Source organism: Beta vulgaris, chromosome 2 (genome assembly GCF_026745355.1).
Source record: "Beta vulgaris subsp. vulgaris cultivar EL10 chromosome 2, EL10.2, whole genome shotgun sequence".
NCBI lineage: Eukaryota > Viridiplantae > Streptophyta > Magnoliopsida > Caryophyllales > Amaranthaceae > Beta > Beta vulgaris.
The window spans coordinates 47,334,904-47,352,753 of NC_079203.1; the positions used below are offsets into that span (position 1 = coordinate 47,334,904).

Here is a 17,850-nt window from a genome sequence, read left to right on the forward strand (position 1 = left end):
ATATTAAAAGACATTCCTATCAAAGATACATTGTCACATGACACTATTCTAAATTTTTAATAGATATGTTTATGATCTCATAAAAAAATATTAACAATATAGCTATTAGGAATCTAACACATGACTTTTAAAATGAAATGTAAGACTTTAACCACCAATCAATAACAATTTCAACGATTAAATGTTCAAAGTAAAATATAATAAAGTCTTATATATATAAAGTTTTTTTGATCTTTAACATTTTTATTAAGGTAATAACCCTATTTTCATTTCCATTGTTAATTTTTATCTCAATTTCTTGTGAAATTGTTTTTAAAGCTTAAAAAACGGAAGGAGTAATATGGAGAATTTTACAAGGCTCCCGTAAAAAAAACAAACTTATAGTTTATATGAAACCCGCCAATGTTGCTGGCCGACTGACCCCACCTAAGCTCCTTGCACAAAACTTCAACATTCCTCAAGCTCCAACCCAATTCCCAACTTTCTTCTCTTTTCTTTTTTTTCCGACTTTAATTTCTCCTTCTTCAACCACGTTAAAACTTCCCTTCCCCTGTCTCTCTCCTCCCAATTTCTTCTGCACTGTGCTTAGTCCCGATTTCATTGACACGATAAAGTTTCTGACTATCTGGGTTTCCGCCAGTAAGGTAAACCCTTCACGAATTTCATTTTTTTTTTCTCGACATATTTGTTGGGCAAAGCAATCACTATTTCTATGTTTTCACCTTCCTTTTTCATCCTTCATTGTTTCTATTATTGGTACTCTTTGATTTGATTCTTTGCAAATTTCTGACCTGATTTCGGGTATTTTGATGTTCAATTGAAAAGGGTATTCTCCAAATTTGAGGATTAAGTTGTGGGGAATAGATAGGGAGGGGTGCCCAGATCTGTTTTGGATCGTCCCTTCCTATGGCATATAAATTGGTCTTTTTAGGGTTTCTAAGATCTCTTTTAAGGTTCTTTATAGTTTTGAATCTCTGCTGTATTTCTGATTCTTCTGATTCAAAATGTTCGAATGACACCTCTTTGGCTGGTTTAAAGTCTGAATTTGTAATGTTGCAACATCAATTGAGAGGTGTTTTTACAGTAGTTGACAATTGTTCTTTTAGGGTTAGTGAATTTGATATGCTACCTGGGTCTGATCATGTGCAATGGTGGGGTGCTGTAGGTGATAATTTTGTTAATTTAACAAATGGGTTTATCATTTCTGATGAAAATTTGAGTAGGGCTTATAAAAATGATAGCTTTGTTGTTCATTTGAGGAGTAATATCAGTTGGGATCAGATACAAGTAGTTGCTGTTTGGGATTCTCCCACGGCGTCTGATTTTGGGCATGTTGTGCTTCCTAACTTGGTTAATGGGTCGGAGATTTCGGCCCCATCACCTGCACCAGAGAGTGATAGTAGTAGTAATGCAACAAATGTTAAGAGGTTGCATCATGAAGAGCCTACAATGTTTGAGAACTGTAAGGTTTTGTCCTCTAAGTATAGGGTTCGATGGACTTTGAGAGAGGAGGAGAATCTAATTGATATAGGGCTGGAGGCAGTTACTGGAATTCAGAATTATATGGCGTTTGGGTGGGCCAATCCTAATGCTTCTTCAGGGTACATGCTTCATGCTGATGTAGCTATTACAGGATTTACTGAGGAGGGTATGCCCTTTGTGGATGATTACTATATTACTGACTATAGTGAATGTTCGGTGGATGAGAATCATGTTGCTCGTGGTGTGTGTCCTGACTCATTATATAATGGATCCGGTTCAGTTAATAATACAAGTTTAGTTTATGGACACCGAAAAGATGGCGTGTCTTTCATTCGTTACCAGCGACCACTAAAAGCAAATGACCCAAAGAATGATGTCCCAGTGAAGCACACGGAGAATGCCACCGTAATATGGGCATTGGGTAGAATAAAGCCACCAGATTACCTCCGACCTTATTCTCTTCCCCAGAATCATGGGGGACCTCGGTTTGAGAGCTATGGATTTTTGGTCCTGAATGTCTCGGAAAATATAAATGATTGTATGGGCCCTCTTGATGCTGAGGACAAGGAAGATCAAGATCTTGTTATTGCAGATGCTAATACACCGCTTGTTGTTACTTCTGGTACTGCTTTGCGTTATCCAAATCCCCCAAATCCCTCAAAGGTTCTCTTCATCAACAAGAAAGAAGCTCCAGTGTTGAGATTGGAGAGAGGCGTTCCTGTGAAGTTCTCGGTGCAAGCTGGGCATGATGTTCCGTTTTACATAACTTCTGACCCTTTAGGTGGAAATGCAACTGAGAGGAATATTTCAGAGACCATATATGCCGGTGGAGCTGAACTTGAAGGAGTTCCAGCAAGTCCAAAGGAATTAGTTTGGACACCACACAGGAACACTCCAGATCTAGTTTACTATCAATCAGCGTATGAGCAAAAAATGGGATGGAAGGTTCAAGTGGTTGATGGGGGGTTATCAGACATGTATAACAACAGTGTCGTTTTGGATGACCAGCAAGTTAATTTCTTTTGGACATTGTCTGAAAATTCGATATCTATTGCAGCTCGGGGTGAGAGAAAAAGTGGATATCTCGCCATAGGCTTTGGTAACGAAATGGTGCATAGTTTTGCTTATGTGGGTTGGTTTGACGATGATGGGAAGGGACATGTTGATACATATTGGATTGATGGCAGAGGAGCCTCTGATGTCCACCCAACAAAGGAGAATCTCACATATGTTAGATGCAAGTCTGAGAATGGTGTCATTACTTTGGAGTTTACTCGTCCCCTTAATCCTTCATGCCCTAAGAAGGATGAAAGGCCTGAATGCAACAACATAATAGATGCTACTTCTCCTCTGAAAGTCATATGGGCAATGGGTGCTACATGGTCCAATGACCATTTGACTGAGAAAAATATGCATTCTGCTCATAGCAGTCGCCCTCTCAGGGTGATGCTCAATCGCGGTTCAGCAGAAGTTGAGCAGGACTTGAGACCCGTGTTAGCTGTCCATGGATTTATGATGTTTCTTGCGTGGGGAATTTTGCTTCCTGCTGGGGTACTAACTGCAAGATATTTAAAACATGTGAAAGGCGATGGTTGGTATAAAATCCATGTCTATTTGCAATATTCAGGGTTGATGATTGTACTGCTTGGATTTCTCTTTGCTGTTGCCGAGCTCAAAGGCTTGTTTATGACCTCCATTCATGTGAAGCTTGGAATGACTGCTGTAGTTTTGGCCTGCTCTCAGCCCATTAATGCATCACTAAGGCCAAAAAAACCATCCAATGGCGAGGTTCCTCCTTTAAAAAGGGTAATATGGGAATACTCTCATGTAATTATCGGCAGATCAGCCATTATCATAGGTATGGCTGCTCTTTTGACAGGAATGAAACATTTAGGAGAGAGGTATGAAGAGGATGTCAGAAGGCTTACGTGGGCTCTGATATGCTGGTTTTTGTTTGGTGGAGTGACCATCCTATATTTGGAGTATCGGGAAAAGCAACATGGTGATAGAAGCTCGGGAAGAGGCAAGTGGGTTCTGGGTAATGAAGAAGATGATACTGCTGATCTCTTGAGCCCTACTGGCACATATGCTGAGAAAGAGGCTCATCTGTCAGACAGAATGGAAGTGCAATTGGAGCCTTTGAACAGATAGCTATTAAGAAACCTGATTTTTTTTCATGTTTATACAAACTTGTAAACAATTTTGCCTGCTATGTCAAACAAAAAGAAAAAAGGAAAGCTACGTTGTGATATAGGACAATAGATGGAGATAGCAAGTAGCAACTCCATTTGGAGTGGAAAAAGGAGTTTTACTTGTTAAATGTTCATGGTGTATACTTGTTTTGATTTCTGTTCTGTATACTTAGCTCATGTTCAATGCATAGAAAAATTCACTTGCTCTACTTTTCTGCTGGAGTTTGTACTTCTACACATCTGTTATCTCAGAAGGATAGACATTTCTGCATATCTTAGCTTAAATCATTTCAGCTGGTAAGTCTGGTACATATTTGTCAGATCATTTAGTCCTGTTTCTGGAGCAAAACAGTCAAAGCAGGGCTTGTTGCAATGGTCTTGAATCTTGATCAGGTCTTGAATCTGCCACTTGTGCTCTGATTGAATATAGAAGGACTCACATATATTCTTGGGACCTTTCAGTATTTGATATCATTATGCACCTCTTTTCAGTATTCATGTCGAGCTCAGTAGAATTTGGTAGATGTAGATTACACTCAATGTAATATCTAGTTTGGAAGGGTTTGAGTTGTGATTGAGTAATGGAATATTGATAATCTTTAGACTATAGGAATAAACCTTTGTATACTGAGGCAAATAGAAGAGTAATATTAGCAAATTTGCTGAGATGTTGGAGGTGGAAAAAATCAGAATCTGTCCCCAAAGTGGGATTGATAGTTAGCTCATTTGCTGTTACATTTATGAATAATACAAGTATCACATTAGCTTAGAAGGCTTCTTAGTGTATTTTTTCCAACATTTGTTTGCATATGTTACCCGGACAATGGTAATTTTGTTAAACACGGATATGTGTCCTAATGTCGAACACAAATATTTTATGAATTTTTTTGTGATTTGATTCGTAATGAAGTGCCAACAGTTCATATCCATGATGGAGTCTCGGAAATTGTCCTCGATGTTAGTTGTACCCCTAAATGCATCTCTTTTTCCTCTAGGTAGGGGAATATCTATAGCTAGAGATATTCAAGTTGGACCAATGCAGAATGCAGGAGTGTTTGTATATACATCAAAGTTCCATGATGGCTAGATTATAACCAACTTATAACTTTGCATAGTACTCCCTCCGTCCCATAATATAGTGCTTGTTTCTTTTTTCACGGTCTCCAAAACGTAACTTTGACCTTTAATATCTTCAATTCCTTATTAATAAAAAATATAAAAAGTTGATATTATGAAACTACACATTGAGACGAATCTAACAAGATCCTACATGAATATGTTTTTTATATATACAAATGAGAATATTCGGTCAAAAATTTTAAAATTTGACCACCAAAAATGAAATAGGCACTATATTATGGGACGGAGGGAGTAGTACAAAATTTTAGTAAGGCATCTAATTCCTTCTCAGCGTGCATTACATTGACTCTTTTGATCATTCCTCGAACACAATTAGGTTCAGAGTAGATAGTTTTCTTTCTTGCAAACAAAATTCAATCTTATGAGATACAAAAACTTGATCAAATCTTGGATTTATAGGTCACTGTCATTGACTCATTGCATCCGTCATAATAAGCAAGCATCCAAAGTTCCTTTTGTGATTGCTCAGTTCATAGCATGAAAGGGTGGGCACGAGCAATACAAACCACCTCAAATTTTATCATGTCTCTTTCAAGCTTCATCCACTTTATGCATCATATTCAAGTATTTGTGTCACTTCAATTTATCCAAAAAAAAAAGTACGACATGAATGGCGATCTCAATGTTATAAACCAACTCTTGAGCAGTTAAGCAGTCTAATGCGTATGTAAAAATACTAAAATACTCTCACTTACTTTATAATTAAATTAAATTAGTTTGAAAAATGAGCAAACTTTATTTAATCAATGGATTTCGCTCCACATGCTCATAAGTATCTAATATTTGCTAAATAGAAACCAAGTCAATTTTTTTCTAGAGAGACTTTCAATTTTGCCTCCTAATTTACTTTTATACCCATTGCGTGTATTGGATAATATTATATGTAAAAGGATAATATTATATTGTCCTTTTACATATAATATTATCCAATAGCGTGCATAAAAATAATTATAACTTTATTGTCATACATTTTGGGAACGACTTACCACTCCTTGCTAATGGCAAACATACATTACCATTGTCCTACTAATATCGTTTTGCAATTTGTGCACATCAATAATCTATGTTAGAGCCAACTAATTAAGTACAAAATTATACTATTTTTAAATTTCCATGATAATTTGACCGCCTATATTTTGAACTTTCGGAGTCAAGCATGAATTTTCATGGCTTTAAGTAGCTTGTTCGAATAGAAGTTTCTTGTGGTTTGGGTGGGGGTGAGAATTAATAGTGCTATATGTAACGATTTTGAATTGCTGAAAAATGAGGCAGGAAGATGAAGGAAAAATAAGTACGAAATATTATGAAAAATTATCGAATATTATCTTTTAGTTTCCGTGAGGAATCACCTTATAAAAAAACTTGGCACAAAACCATATTTTATAAATTGGTTTTTACGAGATAATCCTGACGTTAATCATTTACTTTCATTTTCGGACATTGACTCGCACACAGATCTCATGATTTCTTTCCTATTTCACCTTACTATTTCTTTCCTTTTAGCGTCAATTTGCCACTATTTTCAGATTCTTTATATCTCCTTTACATCTTTGGATCTCTTACTTTAGAGGGGGAATGTGGGGGAAAAAAAAAGAAATGTGGGGGTTAAATGGTTCAATTTAAATTCTCATGAAAAGAAATTTGGAGTTTAAATGGTTCAATTGAAATTCTCATGCAAGTCAATACTAGAAAATGAAAGTCAATAGTCAAAATTCGACTAATGATTTTATCTCTATGAAAAAGATGGTCTCATACCAAAATTTTCTTATAAGGTAATTTTTCACAAAAGTTGACATTTAAAAGATGGTTTTATACATATGTTGTATGTATTAAGATACAATTTTAACAAGAAAAGTTCGGTTGGGCCGTCAAATTTGGTGGGATTAGTGGTTGTGCAGGGTCGAGGTTGGGGGTACGGGTTGGGGAGAATAGTATTGTACTACTTTTGGTGCTGACTTGAAGAAATAAAAAATATAGGGGCTATTGGTAGTGGCCTAGTAAGGGTTGAATTGATATCAAGGAGTCTTCTTTTAAATTCCTTTTGAATATCGTTTAAAAAGTTATGCTTATATTTTGTTACAACCTTTTTTGATTGGCTATTACCTAAATTACATGATTATATGCTATATATAATCTCTGTTACAAATGTTTATATCTCTATTATATAAGGGAAGGGGGGAGCGACGGTGTCCTCTTTTGAAACGCCTATTTTGCCCCCTTTCTCTTTCTAAATTACAAAAGGAATGTCAAAATCAAAATCGACACTCAAGAAAACTACCAAAATATAATTTACAACACTCACTCACAAATCACTTAAAAGAAGAAACTTTACAAATCACTCATACAATTGAGAAAATCAGTTATAAAAATCACACAAATCACTCAAATAATCAGGAAACTTTATTAAAACTTAAAATTAACATACAAACTAAAACTACTAATAACCTAGAACGTCAATACATACAAAAATATTTACAAAAATTTACTTACAAATCACTATTCTCAAGAACCATTCACAATTAATGGTGGGTCATGATAAAAAAATAGAGGTGTATTTGTAGTGAAATCAAATTTAGAAGTTAGACAAGGAAAAAAATTATTTACTTTTTTATAGTGTTTCCTATATATAATGAAACTTTTACATATATTTGGACCTATTTTTTCTATTATATAATAGCGATTAATTATCAAGGTAAAAAGGTTTATGTAAAAAAAACATTCAAGAATTAAAATACAACATATCTCTATTATATAAAGGAAGGGGGGACTATGTTGTCCCCAAATGAAGACTATGTTACCCCTTCCCATTCTAAATTACAAATTCACTTACAAATCAAAGGGGCTTCAAACAAAAATACAAAAAATAATTATAACAATCACTCACAAGTCAACTAAAATCATAAAATTGCATAATTTACGTTATGCAAATCACTAAAATGAGGAAACTTTACAAAAACTTAAAAATTCACTTACAAACTACAACCTATGAAAAAATTGACTTGAAATCAAAGTGTCTACTTTCTTTACAATTTATGAAGTACTGTACTTAATTCAAAAATCAACTAAAAAATTATAATATTAAAATCATAAATAAATTCAATAAAATTTCTATTTTGTTCATAGAATTTAACTTTAAAAAGTAAAAAAAAAACAAAAAGAATGGTGAAAGACTTAAGTGACAAAAACTAAACCAATCAAATTTTGCAACTAAAAAAATTATACTTCGTATGTGTAATGTTCAAATTTTGACTCTTATGTCGAAGAAAATCGAATTTCTGTTTTGAAAAAAATTCAAGCACGCATCGCGTGCAAAAAATTATAGTACTATATATAAGCTATCTCCGTTACAAATGTTAAGCTCTCAAAATAGGCTTTGCCTCGTCACTTTTTTATTGATTAAGAATACCAATCTAATCTTGTAATGTGCTCTCCCTCCTACTATATTATGTGCTCTTAATTAATTTATAAAAAGTATACAAGATAAATATAAATCTTGTTGTAGAGTGTCCATAGTTAATGGGGGAGTAGGGGTGCTAATCGAGTGAGTCGATCGCGAGCTAGGGTCTGCTCGACTTGACTCGAAAATCAACCCACCCGTGCTCGACTCGAAACTCGCCGAGAACAAAATTTCCTAGCTCGACTCGTGCTCGATAAGAATTATTGATCCTCGACTCGAGCCCGTTAAGCTCGACTCGATTCGAGCTCGTTAAATATTTTTGCCCCTGGCCATATGCAGTGAGTTACCGAAATTTCTTGGAAGGACTTGCACACTCAATGGCGGAGCCACTAAGTCACAAGGGGTAGCAGATGCTACTCCTATTTTTAAAAAAAAAAAATTGAGTTTTGTTTAAAAATACAGATAGAGAAAGAGCAAGGAAAAATAAACTTTTTTGTTTCTTCAATTCTCCAAAGTAATAAAATCTTCATATTCTTCTTTCCTTGTTCTAGAATTCATTTCATTGTTTTGTTCGCCAAAATTATAATTGTGAATTTAAAGATTTGTGAATAGTAATTAGTGAGATCTAAACTTTGATTTTTTTTTTTTTACTTTTTTGTGGAGTAATAGACAAATTGTAATGTTGTGAATTGTGAAAGTAAATGTGTAAGATTGATTTTTTTTGACAAATTGTTAGAGCAAATCTAGTCACCATAGTCGAAATAATGAAAGTGGAGAAGATAGTGTACAGTCAATGCTATAATAAAAGGCAGTGAGAGGTGGTAGTTAACGCCAAAGGAAGGAACTAAAAAGAAAGACTTGTGTGGAGTAATTAAACTAAATGATAAGACTTTTGGGAAGAAAATTAAATTAAGCTGCCGAAAGTGGGGTGGTTATTAATCGAAGGAAATTTTGTGGAACTATAAAAAACTAAGCTTAGATATCATTTTATATAATATAAACTCCTCAATCTTGGAGTGTTGTATATTAAAAATATATATCTCTATTATATAAAGGAAGGGGGAGCAATGGTGTCCTCTTTTGAAATGCCTATTTTACCCCCCTTCCCTTTCTAAATTATAAAAGGAATGTCAAGATCAAAATCGGCACTCAAAGAAAACTACCAAAAATTAATTTACAACACTCACTCACAAATCACTCAAAAGAAGAAACTTTACAAATCACTCATACAATTGAAAAATCACGTTACAAAAATCACGCAAATCACTCAAATAATCAGGAAACTTTATTAAAACTTAAAATTAACATACAAACTAAAACTAATAACCTAAAACGTCAATACATACAAAAATATTTACAAAAATTTACTTGCAAATCACTATTCTCAAGAACCATTCACAATTAATGGTGGGTCATGATAAAAAATAGAGGTGTATTTGTAGTGAAATCGGAATTTAAAAGTTAGACAAGAAAAAAAAATTATTTACTTTTTTATAGTGTTTCCTATATATAATGAAACTTTTACATATATTTGAACCTATCTTTTTCTATTATATAATAGCGATTAATTATCAAGGTAAAAAAGTTTATGTAAAATATCATTCAAGAATTAAAATACAACATATCTCTATTATATAAGGGAAGGGGGGAGCTATGATGTTCCCGAATGAAGAGACTATGTTACCCCCATCCCATTCTAAATTACAAATTCACTTACAAATCAAAGGGGCTTCAAACAAATACCAAAAAAATAATTATAACAATCACTCATAAGTCAACTAAAATCATGAAATTGCATAATTTACGTTATGCAAATCACTAAAATGAGGAAACATTACAAAAACTTAAAAATTCACTTACAATCTACAACCTGTGAAAAAATTGACTTGAACTCAAAGTGTCCACTTTCTTTACAATTTGTGAAGTACTGTACTTAATTCAAAAATCAACTAAAAAATTATAATATTAGAAATCATAAATAAATTCACTAAAATTTCTATTTTGTTCATAGAATTTAAATTTGAAAAGTAAAAAAAAGAAAAAGAAAAGAATGGTGAGACACTTAAGTGACAAAAACTAAACCAATCAAATTTTGCAACTAAAACAATTTACTTCATATGTCTAATATTCAAATTTTGACTCTTCTGCTGAAGAAAATCGAGTTTCTGTTTCGAAAAAAATTCAAGCACGCATCGCGTGCAAAAAATTCTAGTAGGTTACATAAGTGTCGATCCTAATTATGTTAGGAGATTTGATAATATAAGAATAATATAAACCTAATTATATACAAAAATATATCCCTAAATATGTGGATATATTCTCTATTAGTTAGTTTTCTAATGTTGAATCACAATGGCAGTAACAAAATTCTAGTTGAAATTTACTAAAGAATTATTTTCATATATATTATGTGTTTAATCAATATATTTTAGATTTATATAATAAGATTACAAGATAACTATTTTAGAAATAATTAACACAAAATGAAGGTGGATATAATTTTAATCAAAATTTTCTTCAACCTCAATTAAACCAACAAACTTTTTTCTCCGTCAAGTAGTATACTCCCTCAAAATCAAGGAGGTGAATTAGAATTTGGAAAATTTAACATGAACACCTACTTTTAAGTTGTGTTTGAACTTTATAGCCTTCCAAATGCAATATAATTTATGAAGATTTTTTTCTCATGTTTGATACATAGTTATCAATATTACGCTACCCTCACTTCAAATCCTGGATCCGCCCCTGTGCACACTTGTGCAGAACAAGGAGAATGTATGCTGCCTTGTAAGGGACCTTGGAAAAGTCCCAAAAATTTAAAGGTTTGTCTTGCAGAACTTTTCTTGCATATGTATCTTTAGAGGAGAAAATAGCTCAAGAGTTAAGAAATGTAGTATGCATCTGATTACCTTGAGAAAATGTGTTTGTGCACGAGTGCGCATGGGTGTGCGTGTGTGAGTGTGCGTGTGTAAGGTGTGTACGCGCGCGTGTTGGTGTGTGTTTCGTCCAAATTCCGCTCTAGTTCGGTCCAAATTCCGATTCAACCCTACTCTTTGCACATCTCCAATTGGAGAGGAAAGTGTTAAATGGATAAAGATAAATGAAAAAACAAATATTAATACATGTATATATATAAGTTTTTTGATCTCTAACATTTCTAATAACATTTCCCATTTCCATTGGTTATTTTGACATTCTGTGATTGAACCACGACGCTTCTTCTGACTTTCTTGGTCTCCAGATTAAGGTAAAACCCCTAAACGAATTTCATCTTTTTTTTTCTAAATCTATTTCTCCTCTATCTTTCAATCTACACAATTTTTTTCTTTTCTGACATTCTGCAATTGAATCACGACGATTATTCAAACTCCTAAACAAAGTTCATGTCTCTTTTTTTCTAAATTTCTTTCTCCTTTATCTTTCAATCTACACAATTTCTTTCTTTTAATTTTTACAGTGTGATACTAAAGGATTGAGTGCAGATTGAACTTATTCGATGAATCACGACGTTTATTCTGACGTTCTTGATTCCAGCATTAAGGTAAAACTCCTAAACGAATTTCATCACTTTTTTTCCAAATTTCTTTGTCCTCTATCTTTCAATCTACGCAATTTATTGCTTCTAATTACAGTGTGATACTAAAGGATTGAGCGCGGATTAAACTTATTCAACGAATCACATCGTTTATTCTGATTTTCTTGATTCCAGCATGAAGGTAAAACCCCTTCACGAATTTCAACTCTTTTTTCAAAATTTCTTTCTCCTCTGTCTTTCCATCAACACAATTTTTATCTTTTAATTTTTACATTGGTATTGAGTTTGGGTATTTGCAAATTTCTTGAAATAGTGACAATGTAGCTTTTTAGATCAAGTTTTGTAGAGTATTACTTTTAATTGTACTGTCTCCAAGTCTCTGTCATAACTTCCCTGCGGCAGGTGGTTGTTCAATAGGCAACCCTAACCACCCATGATGTTGAGTCTTCCCCTGACCGTTACGGCTCGTTAAGCTCGACTCGGCTTGATTGATCGACTCGAACTCGTCAAGCTCAACTCGACTTGGGCTCATTATGCTCAACCCAACACAAACCCATCAAGCTCAACCCAAACTCTCAAGTGTCATCCTTCCCTTTTATAAAGAAAATAAGCTTTGGTTTTTAGTTTTCAACCAATGTGAGACTTTTGTTTAAGTCACCATCTTTTTATAAAGTAAAATAGGCTTTGATTTTTTGTCTTTCTACCAATGTGGGATAAGTTTTATAAACCTATCAAGCTCAACCCAAACTCACAAGTGTCATCCTTCCCTTCTATAAAGAAAATAGCCTTTGGTTCTTAGTTTTCAACCAATGTGGGACTTTTGTTTAAGCCACTATCTTTCTATAAAGTAAAATAGACTTTGATTTTTTGTCTTTCTACCAATGTGGGATAAGTTTTATAAACACATCAAGCTCAACCCAAACTCACAAGTGTCATCCTTCCCTTTTATAAAGAAAATAAGCTTTGGTTCTTAGTTTTCAACTAATGTGTGACTTTTGTTTAAGCCACCATCTTTTTATAAAGTAAAATAGGTTTTGATTTGGGGTTGCTAAACGCAGCCCCACTTTACTAACGCAGCCTAAAAAAAACCCAAAAAAACCTTATTATCATATTTTTTTTCTAAAAAACTCTTTCTCTCTATAAAAAAATTATCTCCTCCCCTCTAACTGTTAGATAAAAAAAAAGCTTCATAGAATATTTATAAATTTTAATTTCATACTCAATGGACGATAATTTTGACCCAATCGAATTTCAATCCGATGTAAGTTGTTAATTTTTTTTTCATATATAATTATGATATGTCGGACGATAATTCATGATTCGCCTTATTCTGTGCAATCTACATGAACGTGATTAATCTGTTTCTTGTGACACGAATCATAATCGATTCCGTTTCGTGCATATTGCACGAAATCATTAAGTCTGCTTCGTACAGATTGCATGAAACCATTGATTCTGCTTCGATTTTCAAAAGACTTTATTTTCGTAATCGACGAAATTTATCCGATCTAACGATTCAAGACATAAGTCATCTCCATGAAACGAATCATGATTTTCATGAATGAATGAAACGCGGTTAGATTATCACAATGGGTGTATTGGAAAATGGGTGGGCGAACATTTTTGTCGAATATGTTTCTCACATTTGGCAACTGACAAGTGAAAGCATCAATTAGAGATAAATAATTATGCAAGGGCAATCGTGGATCGGACGTTGACGACAGTATTTGTCTGGTTTCAAATTTCAATGATTGTGATTTATTTATGAGCAGTATTTAGGATTTATTCATAATGCCTCCAATTAATTACTTTTGAGACTCCTTTACGACTTCACTCCACTACTTATCTATTCTTATAGTAGCATCAAGGGTGAGTTACATTTAATTGGTACCCAAGATCTGATATCAATAATCAAATCACATCTATACCGCTATATCTGAAGAGGACGAACAGGGAAAATGGAGAGAGAGGAGTGAAGTGGAGAGAAGAGTAGTTAGAGTGAAATGGGTTTTAAGGCAAAGGGTATTTTAGATATTTTATAGGGTTGTTTTAGTAAAGCGAGGTTGTATTTAGCAATCATGTTGATTTTTTGTCTTTCTACCAATGTGGGATAAGTTTTATGCATTGTTTCTCCCTCCCCCTTTCCAACTTCTTTACCTTACTTTATTTTTAAGTATAATATTTTTTAATTTTCATTTCAGCAATTTATATAAAAAATTTTAACGAGTTGCTCGAGAGCTTATCGAGTCGGGTTGGAGCTTGCTCAACTCGTCTCGTTAAGGTCTCGAGTCGATCACGAGCTGCTCGCGAGCTGCTCAACTCGATTGGCACCCCTAGGGGGAAGGTGTTAAAACTAGGGTTAGAGCTCGCATTCCAGCCTTATTGTAGCGGGGGAATTGATGACTCGAGACAATGGCTTGCCACAACACCTATAGTTCTTTTTGTTTCTGATGTATAGATAAGTTGATTGCTCATGTATATATTTATTACTTTTCCAACACTATTTACTGGTAATTAAAAAATCCACAACTCACTAAGTTATTTAGACAAGGAGATCATCTCCCCCTTTGCACTTTGTTAGTTTTATAGAAGTACTATCGTAAATTATATTTTTTATAAAGGAATATATGGAATGCATTAGCTTAAAGGTTGTTTCATCCGCCCTTCCAACATCATGTCTTATTTTCGCCGATGATAGCTTATTATTTTGTAAAACAACTTAATGCGAGTGAAATTGTATTGTCGGTAGTTTCGACTGGAATTGCTTCTCTCCTCCTTCCACGAGGAAGAAGAACTCATTCTAAATGTAATTGAGAATTCAACATGCCCTAGCATTCGCCTAGGGTCGAATTTGGCTGCTCTTCTTATTAGGACTAAACTTATCATTTGGGATGAAGCCCATGATGCATATGTTGTGTTTCGAAGCACTTGATAGAAGTTTGAAGGACATCATTGAGTCTGTTGATAGGGCTAATTTTGCATTGAGCTTTCGGCGACAAAGTCTTGGTATTTGGTGGTGATCTCAGACATATATTACCAGTTGTACAAAGGGAACCAGGCAAGATATCGTGTTTGCAACCATTGATTCCTCTTATGTGTGGGATTCATGTAAGGTCCTAAGGTTTACTCACAATATGAGACCACAAGCAGGTTCTTCGAAATCAGTTGTTGATAAATTACGAGAATTCTCCAATTGGATACTAAGCATAGGAGACTGAAAAGTTGTGGGTTCTAATGTCTAATGATGGTGAAGTCGTAATTGATGTTGCAAAAGATATCTTATAAATCCTGGGGTAGATCAAATTTTAGCAATTGTTGATAACAGGTACCCAGACCTACAGGAGCATATTTGGCAAGCTAAATGCTTCCATGAAAGAGCTATTTTGGCGCCAACAAATGAGATAGTGGAGATAGTCAATTATCATGTTCTATATACCATTCATGGAGAAGAGAAAGTGTATTTGAGTTCGGATGATATAAGCAAAAAAGAAGACAATTTTGGACTAGATGAAATGTACTCCAATGAATTCCTCAGATGCTCAGGGCTCCCCGATCATAGCATACGATGAAAGGTTGGTGCACCAGTCATGCTTCTAAGGATTATTGACCAAACATCGGGATTAAGTAATGACACGAGGTTACTCGACAATCATTTAGGCAATCGTGTTATTGAAGCTAATGTTATTCGCCGGAAGCAATGCCGGTGAACAAGTATATATCCCAAGAATAACACTGACCCGGTCTGCCTCCATCAAATTTTCTATCAGATTTCAAAGATAGCAATTTCCTTTGATGGTTGTTTTTGCTATGACTATAAATCTGTCTCATGTAGGTCTATATCTCCAGAGACATGTTCAGTCATGGACAAAAAGATCTCAAGGTCCTTCCATTTGGTAAAGAACATAGTGTCTTACAAGTACAACAAATATAGTTTACAAGGAAGTATTTGCAAACATATAAATTTATTTAGAAATTTCATTTGTTATTTGTGTTCTTCACCACTCTTACTTTATCATTTTATGAGTTTGTGTTATTTGTTTCACTGTTACTATGTGACTTCTTTTAAATATGTTATAAAGTAAAAAATACTTCCGTGCATCATGCACGGGTCCTAAAACTAGTATGTATCTATAAAGTTGCGCCTAGGGGTGAAAGTTCGGTGTGCGGTTTGGATTAGGGCCTAATCCAATCCGATCCGAATAAAATTTGGATTTCAAATTTTCAATCCGAATCCAAACCAATTAGGGTTTGAATCCGATCTAATCCAATCCGAAATTTCATATTCTAGATTGGATCTGATCCGAAAATCCGATTTTTAAAAAAACTCTAGTTTTTCGATGAAATAAATTAAGCACAACAGCAGCCTAGTAGATTTAGGAAATGAGGAATTAAGTGTAGTTAGTGTTTTAGGGGAAGGATTGAAGTGCTATGTGTATTGGGCTATGGAGTAGGTTTTTTATAATAAAAAAAAATTTAAGCACTTAAACTCAATCCAGATACATAATACAAGGCTTAATACTATTTGGTTATATTGGATTTTTGGATCCAATTACCCTCAATTCAATCCGATTCGAAAATCCAATTTTTCAAAAATCTCAATCCGAATCCAATCCGAACACAGTTCGAATCCGATCCGAATTACTATTTCGGATTGGATTGGATTGGATTGGATTTTGGATTTTATCCGAATAACTTTCACCTCTAGTTGCGCCGCACTACAATTAATTTCACAACTATTGGAGCAGATGATCAGTTTGTTAGGTTTTGGTTAATAAATGCAAAATTTGGGAAAATATTTTCATTTCAAGACACACTGTTAAGATATGCATACTGATCATGAACCATAAAGGGAGAATTGATTTATAACTTTGATGACATATTTCGTATTAGCTTTTCGTAGATCTTAAGCGAGAATGCTTTTCGTAAATCCACATTCAAAGCCTATCATTTGTTTGTTAGAACAAAATTTCAAGTATTTCTTTAAATGGAGAGAAAGAAGGGCAAAAAATTATACTAGGTATGTTTGTCTATAAGGATTATGATTCGATCTTTGCTGAGAATTTTTCAAAAGGTAGTAAACAATCTAAAGGGACAGAGCTTATAATGTCACATGTCCATATAGCCTTTGCTTCCCTTTAGATAGATTTCATCAATCTATCTTCCTTGCTCTAGTGTAACTAGGATTGTGAAACTTATCGTCCTTACAGTTTCATTCAACTACTTTGTGGGTGACCATGGGTTCAATCAATATTAGCAAAAAGCCAAACAAATAATTTGACTTACAAATTAGTAATTGGTTCATAGTAAAATATTCTAATCACCTAAAATGTAATTGAGTTACCATGATAGAAAAAAAATATCGTGTAATATATTGTTATATTTATTTGAATATAAAATTTAATAGATGCAGCAAGTAGCACAGTAACTTGGAAGATATTTTCGTACTCGGTGCATCTATCAGACATCTATTTGCATATGTTATTCGCACTATTATACTTGTTCAAACATGGGGTAGGAGTCACATTGTAAGACATAAACATAGTATGAAGATATTTGTGACTTGGTTAGTAATGAAGTGTCAAGTGTTTATATTTGTGTTGGAGTTTTGAAGTTGGAGTTTTGAAAACTGTCTTCATGTATACCATTTGTGCATCTGAGCTATTTGAATTTTTACCTAAATATGGGGTAACGACAATATATCGAAGTTCATGATAATTTACTTATGACCCGTATGTAATTAACCTACAATATTTAGAAGAATATGAAAGTTTCGTAGAAAGAACATGTAAATGTAAAAAAAAAATCATTACGTTAAAATAATTTTTCAGTTACTTTAAATTAATTAACCGTCCATTCAAAAGAACATGAGAATATTAGCGAAAGTTCTTGCAAAAGAAAAACCTATGTTAATTTTCTCTAAAAATATGTTTATACATGATTATTCAAAATCATGATGTTTATAATAGTCTCACATTATGATTGTAGAAAAAAAGGGTAAGTTTAGAAAAGTAATTGCTTTTAAAAAAATTATAATTCAATATGTATATTTTATTTTGAAGAGATAAGGTCCCAATTACTTTTTTTTTTGTATTAGACAGATCCAC

General features: G+C 33.7%; 1 protein-coding gene across 1 annotated transcript; it reads left to right on the forward strand.

Annotated features, from left to right (window-relative positions):
- Nucleotides 1–419: 419 nt before the first annotated feature.
- LOC104883178 (cytochrome b561, DM13 and DOMON domain-containing protein At5g54830) lies at nucleotides 420–3,883 on the forward strand. The gene has a single exon (XM_010667660.4). The coding sequence runs from the start codon at nucleotides 907–909 to the stop codon at nucleotides 3,631–3,633; it is 2,727 nt and encodes a 908-aa protein (XP_010665962.1). The 5' UTR covers nucleotides 420–906; the 3' UTR covers nucleotides 3,634–3,883.
- The last annotated feature ends 13,967 nt before the right edge of the window (nucleotides 3,884–17,850 follow it).

Coding starts and splice junctions, on each gene's coding strand:
- LOC104883178 (XM_010667660.4), top strand. CDS start 907: ATGGCATATAAATTGGTCTTTTTAGGGTTTCTAAGATCTCTTTTAAGG.